Below are 20,930 nucleotides of genomic sequence, written 5' to 3'. Positions count from 1 at the left end.
CCCTCTGGATATTCTGTTGGCTGTTTCTGAGTGTTTTGAAAATGCTCTTGCATCGTCAAAAGGTCTCCTTCTTCACTGAGTACTTTATTTTCCTTCCACAGTCATCCAGGACAAGTTGGATCAGATGGTTTTCTTCTGGGAGGACATCAAAGCCCGGACAGAGGAACGTGAAATGAAGTTCCTTGATGTCCTGGAGCTCGCAGAGAAGTTCTGGTACGACATGGCAGCGCTCCTGACAACCATCAAGGACACCCAGGACATTGTCCACGACCTGGAGAGCCCAGGCATTGACCCCTCCATCATCAAGCAGCAGGTGGAAGCAGCAGAGGTGAGGCCCTTGGGGCTGCTCCTCAGTCTGGAGTTTGTCTGCCCTCAGCTTATCTGCTAGATCGGGAAGATCTTAGATCATGACCATGGCCAGGGGGTGGCTGTAAATCACTTTTGTAGTCTGTCAGTCACATTATGAAGAGTTGTTTCCATTGCAGTTTGGAGCTGCAAGGGAAAAAACCAGAAGTGGATTTCACACATCCTTCACCTTTAATCACATTATCTGCTGCTGTTTTGGGAAGCACACGGAGCTCTGTGTGGTCAGAGCTCTGTGCCCACTTGCTTGGAATGATGTGGAAGCTTGCAGGGGTTCTGCTCCCAACCCAAGCCAGAGGCTGGCTGACGTGGGAAGAGTATATTTAGATTTTGGTCAGACAGAGATAAGTGCTTGGATTTGTGCGTTGAAGCTGGTTGCTTCAAGTAAGTGGCAAAATCCACTTCAGGTGGATTTGAGTTGACTCAGGCCTTGAGGAGCAGGGATGTTTCTTTATGCTTTGCTACGTTTGGCCTTGCTGCTCCCTTTTCATGACCAGTCTGACTCTGGTTTGCACCTTTTGAGCCTCAAAACCCTCACTCCTGTATTGACCAAACGCTCCTGTAAACAGCACATCTATAAACAACATCCTCAGCCAGGACAGTTGAGGCTCACAGCTAAATACAGATGTTCTTATTTCAGTCCCAGAGGTGGGGGCACACCGGGGTACTGGTGGTGGTGACAGAATTGGCCACCTGCTCTCTGTGTCACCTCCTCCTGGGGTTTGGAGTCGGGCTGTTGGCCAAGGTGCAGGACACTGGAGGAGGAAGGACCCTCCTGCTCCTGGAGCAGCTCTGGGAGAGGGTTTGATCACAAAGGCTTTTGTTCTGTGGCTGTGGCTCTGCAGACTATCAAGGAGGAGACAGACGGGCTGCACGAAGAGCTGGAGTTCATCCGCCTCCTGGGCACCGACCTCATCTTCGCCTGTGGCGAGACTGAGAAGCCAGAAGTGAAGAAGAGCATTGACGAGGTGGGGAGAGCCAGCAGCTTCCCCTCCAGATAAGATCAGGTGGGAGCAAGTGGGAGCTCTGGTTGAGGAGCCTAACGAGTTTTGTGGGCAATCCCGTGTTCCGCAGATGAACAACGCGTGGGAAAACCTCAACAAAACGTGGAAGGAGAGGCTGGAAAAGCTGGAGGAAGCCATGCAGTCGGCTGTGCAGTACCAAGATACACTCCAAGTAAGAGGCAGGGCTGCTGGTGTGCCAGGGGTGGACCTTGGGAGCACCACTGTGAGCCCTCTGTCTGGAGCTGTGCTGGGATTTGCACTTCCTTAAAGCAGGAAACTTTTTTCTGGGCGAGTGTCTGCAGGCTCTGAGCTCAACCACCAGCTCTGAGGAGGAGCACTGCTCTTCCCAAATCTTGATTCCTGCTCAGAGCAGCAGGATGAGGGAAGGCAAGAGGGAGCTGCAGAGGCAGAGCTGCCCTGACAGAAGAATTTCACAGCCGTGGGGTGGTGGAGGGACCATCTTTACCCCCTGCCCAGCTGCAGGGGGGGACACTTTGCCATTCCCTCACGTTGTCCTTGCTCCTTCCAGGCCATGTTTGACTGGCTGGACAACGCTGTGATCAAACTGTGCAACATGTCCCCTGTGGGCACCGACCTCAGCACGGTCAAGGAGCAGATGAACGAGATGAAGGTACCTGGGAAGGGAGGGACGGGTTCTGCGGAGCTGCTTCGCCTCACAGAGCTCCAGTGATTCACCCGCTTCTGGTTCTTGTCCTGCTTGTCTTGGCAGGAGTTTAAAATGGAGGTTTACCAGCAGCAGATTGAGATGGAAAAGCTTAATCACCAAGGTGAACTGATGCTAAAAAAGGCTACGGATGAGACAGACAGAGACATCATCAAGGAGCCACTGACAGAGCTCAAACATCTCTGGGAGAACTTGGGCGAGAAGATTGCTCACAGACAGGTAGAGTGAACACCTGAGGCTGTCAGATGAAACTCCCTGCAGTGCTCCCCAACCCTTTAAAACTCCCCTTTTTCCATCCCTGTGTTTTCCCAGCACAAGCTGGAAGCCGCCCTGCTGGCACTGGGCCAGTTCCAGCACGCCCTGGCAGAGCTGATGGCCTGGCTGACCCACACTGAGGAGCTGCTGGATGCCCAAAAACCCATCAACGGGGACCCAAAAGTCATCGAGGTCGAGCTTGCAAAGCACCACGTGAGTTTTCTCCCACTCCAGATAAATTTTTAGCCCACTCCCGTGGCAGGATTCGATTTCTCGTGAAGGGTTTGAGCTGTTTTGATCCCTGGGAGCAGGCAGGGTGTTTAGGAGAGGTGTCCAACGTTCTCCCACCTCGTGCAGGTGCTGAAGAACGACGTCCTGGCCCACCAAGCCACCGTGGAGACAGTGAACAAAGCAGGGAACGAGCTGCTGGAGTCGAGCGCAGGGGACGATGCCAGCAGCCTGCGGAACCGCCTGGAGAAGCTGAATTCCTGCTGGGAATCGGTGCTGCAGAAGACAGAGGAGAGGGAGCAGCAGCTGCAGTCCACGCTCCAGCAGGTCAGCAGGAGGCGTTGGGAATACCCCCCCTGTGCAGTGGGGTGCCACTTTCCCCCTTTGTTTTCGGGAGAAATCAAGGGGGAGGGGAAGAGTTGGGGCAGCGCTGGGATTTTTTTTTTAAGGAAGTTTTTCTGCGGTTCAGTGCGTGCCCGGAAGTGCAGTGGGAACCAGGCACACCTGTGGGTTGTGGACACACCACGTCTCGCCCTCCTGAACACGCTGGCACATCCAGCTCTGCCTCTTTATCTGCTTTCAAAGCAAACACAGCGTTACCCCCTGGCACATGATCAATGGTGGCTGATGTCATCTGATCCGGGGCCGGTTCTCTGTTCCTGAACAGGCTCAGGGTTTCCATGGTGAGATTGAAGACTTCCTCCTGTGGCTAACGAGGATGGAGAGCCAATTGTCAGCATCAAAACCCACAGGAGGTCTGCCAGAAACTGCCCGGGAACAGCTCAATGCCCACATGGTAATTTCTCAGGAGAGAATTTTTTTTCATTGCTTTTAATTCAGCAAGTTCCTGTCAAATATCAGCATCAAAACTTCTCCTTTCTGTGTGTGATGGGGGAAAGAGGCTGCTCTGGTCTCCTCTTAGAGATCATTTTGCACTTAATGCCTGGAGCAACCATCAGGATGCTTTGACCACCTTTTCTCCGCTCAAAGTGTGGCTGTGCTGTCACTTCCCAACCTCATGTTCCCATCACCTGGAGCTTTGCAGCACGGCGTGTTCCCTCCCGGAGCTTTTCCCTGCCTAACCCTTCGGCGGTGGCTCTCTGCAGGAGCTGTACAGCCAGTTCAAAGCCAAGGAGGATGTCTACAGCCAGCTGCTGGCCAAGGGGAGGCTGATGCTGCTCAACCGCGACGACTCCGGCTCCGGCTCGAAGACGGAGCAGAGCGTGGCCCTGCTGGAGCAGAAATGGTGTCTGGTCAGCACCAAGATGGAGGAGAGGAAGGTAACCTTGAGGGAAAAAATGCATCCAGCCTTGCCCCCCATGGTCTGACAGCAGCTGCTCCCTGTTTTGCTTTCCCACACAAATCTGAGAGTTGGGGTGTTTTTTTGTCCGTCTCCCTCGGCTGTAAAGGTTGAGTGTGTTTTTCAGGTGGTGCTGAGTGTCAAGCTGTTAGCGTGGGGTTTGGTTTTGTTTTTTTTTTTAGTAGATAGTCATCAGAATTGGGTAAATCACACAGAAAATGGGAGTGAACTGGTATTTTGGGTTAATTCAGAGAGGTGGGAAGAAGCCTCCTGCAGCTCTCAAAGGCAGGCTTTGTTGGTCAAGCCAAACCCTCCTCCGAGCTGACTCCATCCTCAGCTTTTGGCCGGGGATGAGATAAAACAAGGGCCTCGGTGGCCTGGGCCCAGAATAAATTTGCAGCGCTGCAGCTGCTGCCATCAGAATATCATCCCCTCATCCACCCGGCCCCGTCCCCACGGAGATCCCTTTCCCAGGAAGCTGAGGGTGACGCAGCTGCTCGTGTGCCGAGGAAGGTCTCCCCTTTCAGGGACCGTTCTTGTTTGGAGAGAAAGCCGTGCCTTTCACTGCAGCCCCCTCCTGTTGGCAAGCCAGTGGCGTTCCCGGGCTGGGACGATGAGGTTCCTGTTGCAGGGACACAAAGGCTGCCTCTGTCTGCAGATCAGAGCTCTCACCCTCCGTGTTGTGTTTTTCCCTCTCTTTCTCTCCCTCCCCGCTGCCACAGGCGAAGCTGGAGGAGGCATTGGCCCTGGCCACGGACTTCCAGAACTCCCTGCAGGATTTCATCAACTGGCTGACCCTGGCTGAGCAGAGCCTGAACATTGCACCACCCCCCAGCCTCATCCTCGCCGCGGTGCTGGCCCAGATCGACGAGCACAAGGTACCCAAGGGCTCCATCCCCAGGATGGAGGGACCCAGGGGTGGCTCCCCACCTCCCCTGTGGCTTCTGGAGGTGACATCCATCTCCTCTGACACGTGGGACGCCCCTTGCTGTTGGCAGGTGTTCGCCAACGAGGTGAACGCGCACCGGGATCGCATCATCGAGCTGGATCAGACCGGGAACCAGCTGAAGTTCCTCAGCCAGAAGCAGGACGTGGTGCTGATCAAGAACCTGCTGGTCAGCGTCCAGTCCCGCTGGGAGAAGGTGGTGCAGCGCTCGGTGGAGCGGGGACGGGCTCTTGATGATGCCAGGAAGAGAGCCAAGCAGGTGAGAGGCGTGGGGAGGGTGGGACAGACCCCAAGGAATGGCCAGCAGGAGATGCCAGGACCACAAAGGGACTTCACACCGCCAGTGTGAAGTTTCAGGCTGGCTCGTGTTGCCTTGCAGTTCCACGAAGCCTGGAAGAAGCTGATTGATTGGCTGGAGGATGCGGAGAATCACCTGGACTCGGAGCTGGAGATCTCCAATGATCCTGACAAAATCAAGCTCCAGCTCTCCAAACACAAGGTGAAGCTCTGCCAAAGCCAGGCTGGTGCTGGACAGGGGGTGGAAGGGACTCTGTTGGGAGGGTGAGCTGGATAATATCTCCTCTGCCAGGACAGGAGAAAAGCATGTCCATGCCTCCCATTGCCGTGGAAATCTGGGAATCCTCAGAGCCAAGGCCAGGCATTCTGAAGCAGTTTTTTTTTCTCTCCATTTCCCAGGAGTTCCAGAAGACTCTGGGTGGGAAGCAGCCTGTCTACGACACCACCATCAGGACAGGCAGAGCCCTCAAAGAAAAAGCCTTGCTTCCAGATGACACTCAAAAGCTGGACAATTTGCTGGGAGAAGTCCGGGATAAGTGGGACACGGTGTGCGGAAAATCCGTGGAAAGGTGAGCCCGGCCCCGAGGTTGTATCAGCAGTGCTCGTGTGTGCCACAGGGATTTCATGGGCTGGCTGCAGGTCACTGGGGTGTGACAAAAGGAGGTGAGCTTTGCTCATGGAAGTTCTCTGGGGTGTTTGTTTTCCAGGCAGCACAAGCTGGAAGAGGCCCTTCTGTTCTCTGGGCAGTTCATGGATGCGCTGCAGGCTTTGGTGGACTGGCTCTACAAGGTGGAGCCCCAGTTAGCTGAGGACCAGCCTGTCCACGGGGACCTGGATCTGGTCATGAACCTGATGGATGCTCACAAGGTGAGAGAGAGCACCTTTCCCCAGCTCTTCTCCGAGACCTGAGTGGGGCTTGTCCTCCCCAGGAGCCAAAGAACAGACGCGGAGTTGGTGCTTTGCTGCAGGAATGCCTGTCCCGCTTTCCTGCAGCGGATAAAGGGGAAAAAAAACCAGCAAAAAGTTGGGAAGAACTTCCACATTACTGGGAAGGTGACAGTAACCTTGCTCGGCTTCTGCTGCGTCCGTGCAGGTGTTCCAGAAGGAGCTGGGGAAGCGCACGGGGACGGTGCAGGTGCTCAAGCGCTCGGGCCGGGAGCTGATCGAGAACAGCCGGGACGACACCACCTGGGTGAAGGTGCAGCTGCAGGAGCTGAGCAACCGCTGGGACACGGTGTGCAAGCTGTCTGTGTCCAAGCAAACCCGCCTGGAGCAGGCCCTGAAGCAGGTGAGGGGAAAAAAACGTGGCTGGAAACTCTCTGAGCGCTTTGCTGAGCTCCGGGTTTGTTCCGCACCAAGCTCAGGGAAGAGGTTTTGCCCTGGCCGGGCAGGACACGCCAGCCCTGCAGTGCTTCCTGCAAAGAAGGAATAAATGGGGTAATCCCCCATTACCTATTCTTTTTCCTAAAGAAATGAGCAGATGAAGGCTGGTTTGAGAAGGGAGGGTGGGAAGATCTCACTGCTGTGCACTTTGCCAATGTCCAGAGAGACTCTGACTGAAGCTAAAATAAAAAAAAAATTTCAAACCCAAAAAGGTCAAAGGCTCTTAAGCAGCTTTTACGTCGAGTAGGCAATTTACAGAATAAACCACCTAGGTGCCAGATTGCTCGGGGTACAGCACTTGTGCTGTTTTTAAAAACGTTTCCTTCTTCAGCGCAGCTGATGCTGAGAGGAGGGAGGTGCCTGAGTGCTGCGGGACAGCCCAAACCCCAGCCCCAAACAGGGCTTTTCCCCCCCTTTCTGATGCACTTTTAAAGCCCTTTTCAGCCCTGTTGTCACTCCAGCTGCCAGGAGCGAATGCAGCAGCCTGTTTGGGGAGGTGGAGGGCTGACAAAAGCTGTCGTTGTCATTGCTGCAGGCTGAGGAGTTCAGGACAGCCGTGCACATGCTGCTGGAGTGGCTCTCGGAAGCGGAGCAGTCCCTGCGTTTTCGGGGAGCGCTGCCGGACGACGCCGAGGCCCTGCAGGCCCTCATCGATGCCCACAAGGTAAGGGGGAGCTCCTAAACACAACCCAGGCCAAGTTTAGAGGGGGGAATACCAGCAAATAATTCCTTTGGGGCTTCCAGGAGTTCATGAAGAAAGTGGAGGAGAAGAGGGTGGACGTGAACGCGGCGGTGGGGATGGGCGAGGTCATCCTGGGCGCCTGCCACCCCGACTGCATCACCACCATCAAGCACTGGATCACCATCATCCGAGCCAGGTTCGAGGAGGTGAGTCCTGCAGGGTTAGTTCCAGGCTGGTGGTGGTTCCAGGGATGGCCACGGAGTGGTGGGTCCTGCTCCTGCTGGATGGTCACCCCGTGTTTCCAACAGGTTCTCACGTGGGCAAAGCAGCACCAGCAGAGACTGGAGTCGGCGCTCTCCGAGCTGGTGGCCAATGCAGAGCTTCTGGAGGAGCTCCTGGCTTGGATCCAGTGGGCTGAGACCACCCTGATCCAGCGGGACCAGGACCCCATGCCCCAGAATATTGATCAGGTCAAAGCGCTCATCTCCGAGCACCAGGTGAGAGGGGCAGGGGAGGGAGGCTTCCTCTGGCTCCCTGGGTGGAGGAGGCACTGGCTTCTCCTGGAATTCCCTATTAAAGCAGCGTGGGACCCAACTGGAGCAAAACCAGCCCAGGGATGATCTCCAGCCCTGGCAAATCCAAGCAGCAGCTCAGCCTCAATCCCCAATGCTTGTTGCTCACCTCCCTCTACAGGCCTGGCATGTCCCAGTGAGGGCTGGAAAGCAGGAAACAGTGACATTTCAAAAGGGTTTTTTTATCCTTTCTGTGTTCTGGCAGTCCTTTATGGAGGAGATGACAAGGAAACAACCAGACGTGGACCGGGTGACGAAGACTTACAAAAGAAAAGCGACCGAGCCTCCCCACGGGCCCTTCATCGACAAGTCCCGCAGCAACAGTGAGTCTGCTTTTGGTCCTAGGGTGGCAGGAAATGAAATTCCTAGGAAGCTAATTAGCTCTGATTATCAATTAACAAGGCATCCTGAGCTAACAGCCACCAGGAAGGCGGCTGAGCCTTGTCAGGAGGGGAGAATCCAGGTGGCATTTCCCGAAACAGCCGTGCCGGGTGTGCTCTTCCTGGGGGTGCTTGGGCCAGCACTGCTCTCCTCTCTCTCTGCAGTTGCTTTGGGATGAAGCTTTGGGGTCTTTTTTTATGTGGTTTCTTGAAGCCAGAGTCCAGTGTGAGTTTCCTGGGTGCTGGGGGATGTGGGCGTGGAGCTGTCTGTCACCCTGTCCTCCCACCTGGGGACGCTGCATCCCTTGGCACAGCAAGCAAAACCGTGGGAGGTTTTCCCTTCCAAAAAAAAAAACCAAAAACCCAAAACACATTCCACTGCTGCTCTTCAGACTTGCTGCACCCCTGAACAACACCTCAAACAACTTCTCTCCCTTTTTTTCCCAGGGAAATCCTTGGGGCAGGCTGCTCCCCCCAGCATGCCCATTATCTCCCAGTCGGAAACGAAGAATCCCAGGATAAACCAGCTCTCAGCACGCTGGCAGCAGGTCTGGCTGCTGGCCCTGGAGAGGCAGAGGAAGCTCAACGATGCCCTGGACAGGCTGGAGGAGGTAACAGCCCCTGGCGGGGTGGGAGCTGGGAGTTCATCCCCAGAGAGGTGCAAGAAGCATTTTAAATCAGTGTTGCCTCGGGTCTTGCAGGCAGTTCCTGCTGCCTTTCCAGAAATCAAATATTCCTGAAATATTAAGGCTAAAAAAACCCTTTGGTAATTAAGTAATTAACTGCACATTAAACAGCTTTGTGCTGCTGTGTTTGGTATCTGTAGAGTTAATGACAGCCAGGCCCTGCTTTGCTCCTAATAATTAGTTTAACAATTACTGTCTCTATTTTATCCAACCATCTAATGTCATTTTTGTTTTTATTTACGCTTAACAAAGCAGCTATGCCCAGAAGTGAGTGGTGGTTTTTTTTTTTGTTTTGTTTTTTGTTGCTTTTGCTGTAGGTCAGTTCAGTTCCTTCGTATCCATGTTTTTTCTTTGTTGCTTTTCACCCCAAGAATGTTTAGAGGGAGACGAAAGAAAGAAAAAAAAGAACCCACCCCAAAAACCCTTAAAATTGTTGTCTTACCTTGGTGTGAGCTGCTTGAGCTGGTGGGGTCCTTTTGGGGTGGGGGATAAGGAAAGTGCTTAAATTGGAGGGTCTGAGGCTGGGACTTGTAGGGTTGGAAGATGGGCAAGGAATCCCTTCTGGGCTGCTCAGAGGGAAAGGGAGAGGGAAGATCCATGGCCAGAACGATGCTGGCAGTGGGAATTCCTCCCTGGCAAGTCCCTGGGGTGAGGAAGCATCCGCAGAAGGCCGAGCAGACGGGGTGTGTGTGTGTGTGTCTGTGTGTGCCCATAGCTGATCTTCCCCGCCTGTGTGTCCCCAGAGCAGCATCCCAAACTCCTGGGATGCACAATCCACGTGCTGGCTGTCGGCTCCGCTGTGTGTCCTGTGCTGGGAATTCAGTTTGGGCAGCCCCTCCCTGGGAATTGTCTGGATAAATCCAGATCAACCTTCCCAGGAGGACCGGGAGCTCACCCAAGGGGGGGTTTGGGGTGGTTCTGTGGGTGCTGCCCCTTTGGCATTTTTCCCCCCGCTGACTCTCCCTGGGTTTTCCCTCCAGTTGAAGGAGTTTGCAAACTTCGACTTCGACGTCTGGAGGAAGAAGTACATGCGCTGGATGAACCACAAGAAGTCCCGGGTCATGGATTTCTTCCGGCGCATCGACAAGGACCAGGACGGGAAGATCACCCGGCAGGAGTTCATCGACGGCATCCTGGCTTCCAGTGAGTCCCTGGGAACCAGCCTGGGGGACAACCTTGCTGCTCCTGCGTCCCTGTCTCTGACTGAAGATCTCATCCTCTCCTCATTCCCTCATTCTCCTTCCAGAATTCCCCACCACGAAGCTGGAGATGACGGCGGTGGCCGATATCTTTGACCGTGATGGTGACGGCTACATCGACTACTACGAGTTTGTGGCTGCCCTCCATCCCAACAAGGATGCCTACAGACCCACCACTGATGCTGACAAGATCGAGGATGAGGTGAAGCACCAAGAACAAAAAAAAAAATGGATGCTCAGCAGGGTTGGGGGTGGTTCAGGCTGCGGGTCAGCAGTGGGGAAGGGAAAAATTAGATTAGAAGAGGATTTTGGTGGCGCTGAGCCGAATTAATTGGTTGGGACTGAGTGTGTTTTAGGAGGAAAGGCTGCTTGGGGCTGTTTTATCCCAGCAGCGATTTGTACTGGGGGGAGACTCCCAAAAAATTCCTGGCTCCTCACCTCTCGTGTTGGTGGTGGCAGGTCACCAGGCAAGTGGCCCAGTGCAAGTGTGCCAAGAGATTCCAAGTGGAGCAGATCGGCGAGAACAAATACAGGGTAAGGCAGAGGGGGATGGAAACCTCCCCAAATCCTCCTCCCCCTTCCCACCCAGGGAGGGGGGGATCACCCAGGGGGTGCCCAGCTTGGCACGGGGGGAACCCGGGGTGAGGCAGAGACCTCGTCCCCTGGCACTGACAGAGGGGGCTGGGATGTGTTTTCCCGGCTCCATCCTTGGCCCCAGGGCGTTCCCTGAACTGGGAGAACATAAAAGTGTCCCTGTTCTGGGGCAGGCAGCCCAGGGGCCCCGTGAAACACCGCATTCACTGGGCAGGAGCCGCCCTTGAAGTTTCCCTCCTGGATGAGTGTACCTTACGCCTGTGTTTTTCTTAGCTCGCTCCCCGAAGAAGGGAGAATAATTTCCTGACAGAATCTCTTTGTAACGAGCTGCTGTTTACGTTTCAAACCCTTCACCGAGGTGAAGTGGCGACAGAATTCCCACTTCCCTGCCCCAGCTGGGTTTGGGGTTGATGTTCCAGCTGGGAGGAGCTGATCCCCCTCCAGCAGCTCCCAGAGCTTCTCCTTCCCCCCAAAATAGCCCAAACCTCCCCAGATTTCTGACTCCTGCAGTTAACAGATTTCGTAATTATTGCACTGTTAATCCCATAAATGTTTTTCTTGTTTTTCTTTCCCCTCCTCTTCCTCTTTTCTTTCCCTCTCCCTCCATAGTTCTTCCTCGGCAATCAGGTACAGTTTACCTCGTGGTGCTGTCTCTCACCTCTGGAATTTTTTTTAACCACCGTAGCTCTCTGTGTGTTGTGATGCTGCTCTGTCCTGTGGTGCTGTGGGAGGATGTGATCTGGGAGAGCTGCTCAGCAGAGCCTGGTACAGAGGAGTGCCACCCAACCCCTAAAAAAAAGAAAAAAAAAAAAAAAGGATTGGGCAGAAAAAAGTCGATGGAAAAAGCAGGATTTGGCAAAAGCGGAGGAATTTTTCTCTCCGGGTTTTTTCTCCTGGATATATTGGGGATGTTCTCGTGGCACTGGGCCACAGGTGGATGTGTTCTCCTGAGGGGCACAGCCAGCCCAGGGGGTACAACCTGCACCAGGCTCTAGGGTGGGTTTGGACCGCAATCACCATGGAATGAGAGCGCTGAGTAATCCTGTAGGACAACTAAACCCTCATCCCCGCTACTCCCACTGAGTAACTCCTCACTGGGGCAAGGCTCCCCTCCCAGAACCTGCATGTATCCTGAGAGTGACCTGAGATAAACCCAGCCCCCTTCTGAACAGGCCTGGAGCACCCTGTGTCCCTCTGATGTCCCCACTGCCCCTGCCTGGATAAAAAAAAAAAGCTTCTTTTTCACATGCAGCGATGGTGCCCACCCAAAAAGATGCCCCAAAAGATGCCCAAAGCGAACCAAACTCGGATGTTGGAAGTGGATGACTCCTGAGAGCTCTGGCTTTAAATTTAGGCAGTGATTATAGAAATGTTTTTTAACGAAAACTGAGAGATAATGAGAATTGATTTATCCCTGGGGTTGGCTCTTGAAGGACACTTCATGTAGAGCCTGGAGAGAGGGAAAAAGTTTCCCTGCTCCCTTCCCTGCCTGTGAGCACAGTGGCAGCTCTTCAACTGAGACAAGGACAGCTTGGACCCTGGGCAGGGAGATCCACCCGTGGTCCAGGTCCCACGTCCCTGTGGGTCAGAGATGTCACCTCCTGCCCTGACCCATCCCAGCCACTTGGCACTCTCTGCTTCCATTGAATCTCTTATTTTTTTGCGACTCTACCCACGGAAAATGTTCCCGAGTGGGGGTTTTTTTTACCCACTTTTTTGAAATTATTCTGGAGAGGGTCTTGCTTCCAAAACGTGGTTCTCCTGTCTTCTCTTCCCAGCAGGTGCTCTGCAGACCTGGATGCAGAGCTGCCACATCCAAGCCAGGCTCTCCTTGTCCCTCCCAGGCCTGGCAGACACCCAGCAGCCTGGGCTTTGGTGTCCAGGAGATTTAGGGGAGCTTTATAAGCACATGCTTTTGATCTGGGGTGCACTTTTTTTTTTTTGATATCACAGGCATTTCAAACCACTAATGAACATCGCAATCACTAATCAACATTGCTGGGGATTCCTGCCTGGATTCCCGTCACTCTGCACTCACCCAAACATCCTCACCGGGCGATTCTGCAGCAGGGGCTTTGTGGGGTCAAGTCTGAGGCTCAGGGGAAATCCCTGGATTTCAGACTTGCTGGTGATCAGAGGTGTCAGGCTCGGCTTGTCCTGCTGAATCAGCCGGCTCCTTCCCACGTGGGCTGCACCAGGGGGGTCAGCGCTTTGCCAGCCTCTATTTCCTTCACAAAAAGAGAGGAAAGAGCCACAGCTCTGCTTGGGAAAACCCATCCAACCCCCAAATTCTAAAAGTGTTGCTCTAAAAAAACACCTTTAAAACTGAAGGGTTTTGGTTGGTTGTATAATCTTCAAACCAGGCGGGAAAACTCCTCACCGATTGGTATTCCCTTGCGCTTATCCCAGAGGAACCAGCCTGGAGAAGCCTTTAAACTGTGAAATGGGGGGATGAAAGCCTTTGGTGCAGCCTGGGGAGGGAAGGAGCCACGTTCCCCTGGGTGTTCCCCTTCCCCTGACCTTTTCCTTGGCCCCCACAGTTCGGCGATTCCCAGCAGCTGCGGCTGGTCCGTATCCTGCGGAGCACGGTCATGGTCCGTGTGGGCGGAGGATGGATGGCCCTGGACGAGTTTTTGGTGAAGAATGACCCGTGCAGAGGTAAGGCTTGATGCAGTCCTGAGTCTTCCCACCCACGGAGGGGAGTTTGGATGCTGTGGCTGGGTGACCAGCGTGGGTCATTTATCCAGATGGGCAGGAGCTGGAGGAAACAGATCCAAAGCAAACGGAGAACTTGGGATCACCAGATCTGGTGATGCTGCAGCGAACCTGACTGTGTTTATCCAGGGAAAAGAGGGAAGGGTTGTGTTTTCCTTGTTTTTAAGACCCCAGCAAGTGGAGCTGTGGTCACCTCCTTCCCAAAACCTTGAGGTGTGACATTGGTCAGAGCCACTGGGCTGGACAAGAGCCATGACCAGGGGGCAGAGCGGGATTAGCCAGGGGCTGGCCAGGACCTGGAGCGCGTTTTGGAGAGTGCTCCACGTTCCCCTGGGGTCTCTGGGGTGTTAATTGCTTCGGGTATGTCTTGTTCAAGCTGCTGCATTCCGTGCTCCGGCTGCCCGACGGCTGTTGTGGCTGAAAGCAGCATGATTTACAGCGAGCTCCGGGGAGAGCCCTCGGGGTTCTCCTCCTCCTCCTCCTCCTCCTCCGCCCTTCACGCTTTGCAGCAGATGTTTTGCAGCGCTGACATCGAGGTTGTTTCTATCCCTTGGTTATCTCAGCGTGGCTCTTCCCTCCTGCAATTGCTTTCTTGGCTTTCCGGTCCGTAACCCGTCGGCTCCGGAATTCCTCCGGTGTCCCGTAAGGCTCGGTGCATGCCCCTCTCTCTCTTGTTTGAACACCCCTGAGCATGAAGCACTCTGGCACACGTCAGCTGGCCCGGGAGCTGAAGCCCACAGACCTTCTCCCTGCTTGGTTTGCCCCTTGCTTGTCGAAGGGAGACCCTCCAGCTCTTTGAGGCGTTCGGATGTTTTGAAAAGCTTGAAGGTTTTGAAAAGTCGGTTTTCAGTGGCTGGTTGGAAAAGTTGGGATGGTGGTTTTCTCTCCTCTCTCCCCCAAAAAATCCGTGGAGAGCTGCCCAGAGCTGCAGGAGAGTAGAATCTCTCTCAGATTCTCAAGAATCTCAACCTTTCAAAGCTGCTTTTGCTATTTTTAAGCCACGTTAAAGATCACGTTGGCCGCTGTTGTGACACGGTGAGTTTAAAGGCCATTGGGATGCTTCTCCACAAGAGAGGAACAGAGCATCCAGTGGGAATTCCTGGCCCTGGGGCAGCTTTTAATCAGCCAGTTTCTCAAAGAGCTGATCCATGGCAGGAGGTGGTTTTAAGGCAGAGCAGGAGAACCAGGGCGGCCTCGCTGCCCTCGGAGTGGGGAGATGCCCAAGGAAGCTGCTCCCAGCCCTGGAGCCTCCTGAGCTCCGTGTTGGATCACATTGTGTCCCTCCAAAGCTGAGCTCTCCTCTCCTTTCCCCCCGTTCCAGCACGAGGACGGACCAACCTGGAGCTGCGGGAGAAGTTCATCCTGCCGGAGGGAGCCTCGCAGGGAATGACGCCGTTCCGGTCGCGGGGCCGGAGATCCAAACCCTCCTCCCGGGCAGCTTCCCCGACACGATCCAGCTCCAGTGCCAGCCAGAGCAACCACAGCTGCGCCTCCATGCCCTCCTCCCCGGCCACTCCGGCCAGCGGAGCCAAGGTGGGCACCGGGGGGGAAGCTTTCCCCTTCCCTTTAGGAGCCGCTGGTCTCCAAAACCCAGATGAGGAGCTGCAGGAGGCGTCGGGAGGGAGGAAGGTTGGGGTTTGGGGGCCTGAGGAGGGCTCTAGAAGGTGCTGCCTGGTGTCCAGGTGGGGATGGAGGTGGGATGCTGCAGGTTTCCAGGTTTCCAGCCCACACTTGGAGCCCTGTGGCTCCACAGGAGGGTCCCCAGCGCTCGCTGTGCAGCTCCTGGTGCCCGAGGCAGGGCTGTGGTGTTCGGGAGGAAGCCATCACCCCTCATCTCTCCTACCCCACCATGCCATTATTTCATCACCTTTTGGGGTTTTTTTTTTCCCCTTTATTTTAGTTTATGTAATTCCTGTTTGGCCCTCGCTCCATTTTAGTGCCATTCCCCCCCCTCCCCCCATTTTCCGGATACTCTCCCATTTCTCTTTTTTTCTTTTTTTTTTTTTTTTTTTTAACCACTCATCCCACCTCTCCCGCCCCTTTCCTTGGCTTTTCCATTTCACAGACTCCACACCACTTCTCTCGATGTTATGACAAACCCTGGTTGATAAACAGTAAAGCGAGCACCCCCCTGAGGGGATTCGATTATTCCGACTTCCAGCTCCCGAGCGCCGAGGTAGAGTATGGTCTGCCAGCCCCAGGGAGCTGCTGGCAGGCTGGAGTGCCCCTGCCACGGAGTCACCCCACTCCCCTGCCTGCTCTTAACGCTTTCCTCGTGGTAGAGCAGCGCTTGTAGCACCGCTAACGCTCCGACTGTTGGCGTTTTTCATGGGTCTCCAACTCGGATTAAAATCAAACTAGCGGCTTCAGAGCGAAGCGCGATTCACCTTCGCCTGCTTCCAAACCGTGTCGATCCCCTTGTGCTTTGAAAAATGTGTTAATTGGAAAGGGGGCCGCGTTCGGCCTCCCCCAAAAAAATCGAAATCCAGCAGCCGAGTTGAGACTTGAAAATCAGCTACAGCGCATGCACCGTAACCACACCGCCTCAGTTTTACGGAGAGCTTGCGTTTATCGCCGTGTTGAAGCACGTCCGGTGTGCCCAGCCACCGCCTTGATGCTCCCAGGAGGATGAATTTGGGCTGAGGCTTTGGTTCCCCTGAAGTTTTCAGCCTCCTCGTGGACTTTTCCTGCCCTTGGGAGTGGGTGATGAGAAGCACCGGGTAGAATCCCGGTGGTTCACTGCGCTGGTGAGGTAACTGTGTCTTGCTCAGCGGTGCTTCCATGTGGAAAAACGGATTAATTTGATTCACCAGGAGGTCAGGAGGACTTCCCCGATTGCCCCAAATTGATGCTTGCTGCCTATTTTAAAATAGGATCGAGGATGAGAATCGAAATCTCTGATGATGCCGATGGTACCTCGAAAATCGCGTGTTAATGGATTTTGATTCCCTCAGCTGCCCCTCTCCCCCTGCAGCTCCAGTTTCGTCACGTTCCAACGTTTCTGAGGTTCCCAAAAATCACAAAATCGCAGGGGAGGGAGGAAAACCCCTTCCAGCTGTTGCTTCAAAGCTCTGTGGGAAATGCCCTCTGGTGTCCATCTCTCCAGAGATGCAGCACCCCTAAAACCCCCCGAGCTGGGAACACCACAGGAAGACGCTTTCCTGCAGCACTGCCCCAAACCCAGAGCTTGGGATGGTGAACAGGAACTGGAGCTGCCTTTTCCAGCTGGATCCAGGTGCCCTCGCCCTGCTGGCACCTTCCCCTTGGCTTCCTGCAGCAGCGGCGGGAGCAGAGTTGCCTGTTGTGCTGCTTCACCCCACACCAGCTGCTCCTCCAACATCTTAAAGGTCGGGAAAAGGCGCCGTTTCAGGATGCAGCCGGAGCTGATCTGTTGGGGTTTGTGGCCCTGTCCATCATTTTTCCAATTTGGCCGCCTCTGGGCACTGGGAATGGTGTGGACATCAGCACCAGGGTGTCACTGCACCTCTTCCCCGCAATGGGTTGTGCTGCTCAAGATCCCGAGTTGGACTTGACCTTCCAAAATGCTCCTGAGCTGCTTGGATGCTAAAATCCCTCTCTTTCCGGATTCCACGTTCCCTTTGTGGAGGTTTCGAGCCCAGCTGATGCTGTCTCTTTAACGGCTTTGCTTGGAATTTTCCTTTTCCCAACAAACTCCCTTTCATCAGCCTGCGGCTCACAAACTGCCATTCCCCTCCAAATTTTCCAGATTTTTGGGCTTTTATTGGGCTTATTTTACAAACTGCTGAAACGGCTGCTTGCGCCCTCCCTGACCATTGAGATGGGGGTGTTTCCTTAAATGCCCGGATTTTTTTTTTCTTTGCTGAGGATCTGATCAGGGATGTGGTGCAGGTGGCAGCTGAAGGATGTCCTGTGTGTGCTTCCTCCCAAGGTGACCCCCTCGGCGGGCAGCAAGCTGAAGCGCCCCACCTTCCACTCCAGCAGGACTTCCCTGGCTGGGGACACCAGTAACAGCTCCTCACCAGTCTCCACAGGTGCCAAAACCACTCGGGCAGGTGAGTGGAGGGTAAAAATGGAAAAATCCCCCCACCCTAGGCGCAGTGGAGAAAACAGGGAATGTTTGAGGGATGGGCGGTGAGGGAGGATGTGCTGGCACAGCTCTGCACTCCAAGGAATTGCTGAAACTGGGGCAGGAATCAGCCCTGGTGTTGGACCTCCCATCTCAGGGGTGCTGGTGGAAGCACCCACAGAGGCTAGGCAGTGTTAAAGGAATAAAGTAAATATTTATTGAAAAGGCTTTTAAGGATACACCTTGGGCAGTACAAGAGCCTGGCCACGGCTCTACCCAAGATGAACAGAGGTTCACCAGTTTTTCCGTTTTTAATAAGTTTCGGTCCATCTACATATTGGGGTTAATTGTACAATTACAGCTTCAGGTGATGCAGTCCCATCCTCCCAGATTGCTCTCCTGGGTTTGCTGTTGTTTATAATTTTGGGGCCTGAAGCTGCAGTGGTGTCCTTGGGCTGGAGAAGGATTGTTTTGTCTGACTGAACCTTGAAGAGAACTCCCTAACGCTTCACACGCAGTTCAGAGTTATGTGCCAATGCGGTACAGAATCCGAAAAATACGAGAGCTAAACCTTAATGTGAGGTTTTTTATCTTCTTTTTTTCGTGTTAGAGCTGGGGTTAATACACAGGAGTTGCGGTTTTGTGTTCAGGCTCGGTGTTTATTAATTCTTGTCTATATTACAGTCTCACAAGTCGTGAGCTCGAGCTAGCAAGGTAGAAAATGGAGGTGTCTCTAACTCTTTCCAAGGTTATTTAAGTATAAACTATCCAATAATGAGATGGCACCTATATTATTTATACTTTTAACCCAGTAATTGACCACCCAAGGTCCGCAATGCAGACCTCTTCCACCCAGTAAGAAAAAAACACCCCAAACCAAGAAGAAGGTGGTAAAGAGGAACTTGGACAACGCCTTAAATCCTCCATATTGCCCCATATATATAAAAAAAAAATCTCGAAATCTAATTTTACAGAAATTTTACAGAACAGGACAGACGTTCTTGAGAGAGAACTGGAACTGGAAACAAGTTTTAAATGATGGCTTTGCAAATAAGACTGGATCCTTTGGAGAAATAGAACGATGAAAGGTGCACTGCGGTAGGACCTACGAGGGGGCAATTTTAGATGATTGGCTCTGAGGCGTGAACGGCATTAATTTGTGTGGCAAAAGCTGGTAGAAAAAGCGATAAAGTACTGGAATTGTCTGCCCTGGGAGGCGGTGGAGTCACCATCCCTGGACGTGTTTGAGCAAAGACTGGATGTGGCACTCGGTGCCGTGATCCAGTTGAGGTATGACCTTGAAGGTCTCTTCCAACCTAGGAATTCTGCGAAACCTCCCTTCTCACGGCTTTGCCTGGCGGGGTGGGGAACGGGCCTCTCCTCTTTTTTTTTTCCGGCAGATCCCAAAAAAGCAGCCAGCCGTCCCACGAGCCGCGCCGGGAGCCGCACGGGGAGCCGGGCCAGCAGCAGGAGGGGCAGCGACGCTTCTGACTTCGACCTGCTGGAGACGCAGTCGGCGTGCTCGGACACCTCGGAGAGCAGCGCGGCCGGCGGGCAGAGCTCCCGGCGGGGCGCGGCCAAGCCCTCCAAAATCCCCACCATGTCCAAGAAAACTCCCTCTGCCACCCCCAAAACTCCGGGCCCTAAGAGATAATACTGTACCCGCCGCCCTCCCGAGAGAGAGAGAGAGAGAGAGAAAGGAGAAAGGAAAAAAAAAAAAATAATGACCCAACCCACGTCCAGTTTTTAACCCTGCTCCGTACATTGGATGTATATTTATTCTAAATGGGAGAAACTATATTGTTAAAAAGTGTAAAAGAGAAGTTGTGTTATGAAGCTGCCTTATTTGTTTTCTTTTGGGGTTTTTTGTTTCTTCTTTTTTTTTTTTTTTCCTTCTTTTTTTTTTTTTTTCTTTTTTGTAAGTTACTATTTTCATGTGAATATTTATGTAGATAAAAAAAAAAAAAAATTTTGCCTCTCGGTGACCCCTGTTTAGAGAGGGGCCTGGAAAACTGAAAATGTGGGAGAGAAAGGAAAAAAAAAAATCAAGAAAAAGATTTAAAAAAAAAGGAAGCAAAAAAAAAAAAAAAAGGTCAAGATGTGAAAGTGTAAAGAAAAACTAAAATATAAATAGGATTTCTGCGCGGTGCAGGGTGTGAACCTGCTTTATCTTTTAGGATTGTTTCCTAAATGCATCTTTATAAACTTAACTTGCTGTCTCAGCAAGGTAAATTATATTTAAAAGCAAAGACCTGAATCCTGCAGTGTTCAAGGAACTCTCTTTTTGTAAATCACAGATACCTCAACCAGAGAAACATGAGGTGAGGGGACTTGGGGCTTATGTTTCCGTTTTTTTTTAAAGCTATGTGGTTTTACCTGAAGAAAGCGGAGTTTGACTTTAATAAAATTTGCACACACTACAGCAAAGGCCGTGACAATTTTGCTGTCTTGAAAATACTGTCCTGACAACTTTGTTTTTAAAGAACAAACCGAGGGTTTGGGGTTTGGGCTTCACACCGGTGGGGAGAGCACGGGGTAGGATTGCAGGTCTGGAGCACTGGGGTGCATCCCTTAGAGGTGGTGGGGGCCCTCCAAAATCAAGGATTCTTCTGGATTGACGGCTTAACCAGCCCGCCCCGAGGCGTTCCTTACACAATCGCTGTCTTATCTGCATCTCTTTGTTTCCTATTTATTATTTAACTGGTCATTCCACTTCCAGCCAGGCTGAGATTGATGTGAACTCTGCTCCTAGGAGAAATCTGGACTTACACGCACAGTTGCTTGTCCTTGAAAAATGAGTCTCACCAGCACACTCGCTGCAAGTCCTGTCTCGCTTTTGTACGCTCCTTTTTCTTTGTAATAAAAAAACAAAACAAAAAAAATCCAACTGACCAAGTGACCAGGAGACGGGCCGGGGGCGAGGGCTCTCCACAGCTCCTGTATTTATTAAATATTGTTCCTCTCCGGCTCTGACCGTGTTGCTGTGTGATTCTCTCAATTGGTTTCAAATTGAGGCAAAAAAAAAAAAAAATAACAAAACCTGAAGCTCTACCAATGAAATTGTTTAAAAAAAAAAAAAAATAAAAAACCAGACACATTTTTGTATTAAAATTGCTTGCGGTAATAAACAATCTTGCCTCCTACTTTATTCCCAAAGTGTTAGCTTTGTAAGGATGAGCTGGAGCTGGTTGTCCCGTGTGGGAAGTCAGGGGGTGTTTGCACCAGGGTTTTCTTGTGGGGTGGAGCAGGGAACCAGCCAGCCCCAAAATGAAATTGTCCCGGTGGGTGGGTGAGGCTGGTGGGGGTGCTCAGTGGGGTGGGGAAGTGGCCGCCTGTGAGGGGAAGGGATGCAAGGGGCTGTCCAAGAGTTTGGGTGGCCTTGGGAATGGGTGCCCATGGGATTGAGTGTCCCCAAATTCATGGATTTGGGTGCCAGTGAGGGTGGGTGCCCCCGGGTTTGGTTTCCCACAAGGGTGAGTATCCCCAGGTGTGGATATTCAGGGATTTGGGTGCCCCTGGGTTTAGGTTCCCACAAGGGTGAGTATCCCCAGGTGTGGATATTCAGGGATTTGGGTGCCCCCGGGTTTAGGTTC

The 20,930-nt window shown here is 52.9% G+C and overlaps 1 protein-coding gene across 17 annotated transcripts in view; it reads left to right on the top strand.

Annotated features, from left to right (window-relative positions):
- The window catches only part of LOC136301458 (microtubule-actin cross-linking factor 1-like), a 135,386-nt gene extending 116,254 nt beyond the window's left edge, over positions 1–19,132 (top strand). For 10 of the 17 annotated variants that reach the window (XM_066204500.1, XM_066204495.1, XM_066204493.1 and 7 more), the window contains 29 exons: positions 102–328; positions 1,209–1,331; positions 1,438–1,539; positions 1,897–1,998; positions 2,098–2,271; positions 2,365–2,520; positions 2,665–2,862; positions 3,203–3,331; positions 3,642–3,815; positions 4,558–4,713; positions 4,834–5,040; positions 5,161–5,280; positions 5,478–5,647; positions 5,786–5,945; positions 6,172–6,366; positions 6,997–7,125; positions 7,206–7,349; positions 7,452–7,640; positions 7,921–8,038; positions 8,543–8,706; positions 9,762–9,924; positions 10,028–10,182; positions 10,440–10,514; positions 11,184–11,201; positions 13,115–13,232; positions 14,611–14,822; positions 15,355–15,465; positions 17,200–17,323; positions 18,738–19,132. In XM_066204500.1, coding sequence (XP_066060597.1) covers positions 102–328; positions 1,209–1,331; positions 1,438–1,539; positions 1,897–1,998; positions 2,098–2,271; positions 2,365–2,520; positions 2,665–2,862; positions 3,203–3,331; positions 3,642–3,815; positions 4,558–4,713; positions 4,834–5,040; positions 5,161–5,280; positions 5,478–5,647; positions 5,786–5,945; positions 6,172–6,366; positions 6,997–7,125; positions 7,206–7,349; positions 7,452–7,640; positions 7,921–8,038; positions 8,543–8,706; positions 9,762–9,924; positions 10,028–10,182; positions 10,440–10,514; positions 11,184–11,201; positions 13,115–13,232; positions 14,611–14,822; positions 15,355–15,465; positions 17,200–17,323; positions 18,738–18,991 — 4,367 coding nt within the window. In that variant the 3' untranslated portion in view covers positions 18,992–19,132. The other 7 variants (XM_066204503.1, XM_066204501.1, XM_066204489.1 and 4 more) reach the window with 4 other exon arrangements.
- Positions 19,133–20,930: the final 1,798 nt, after the last annotated feature.

This window comes from Chamaea fasciata, unplaced genomic scaffold (genome assembly GCF_029207755.1).
Source record: "Chamaea fasciata isolate MVZ Bird 193981 ecotype frontalis unplaced genomic scaffold, bChaFas1.0.hap1 SCAF_26, whole genome shotgun sequence".
NCBI classification, from domain to species: Eukaryota; Metazoa; Chordata; class Aves; order Passeriformes; family Sylviidae; genus Chamaea; species Chamaea fasciata.
This window is presented reverse-complemented; position numbering and strand designations above follow the sequence as displayed.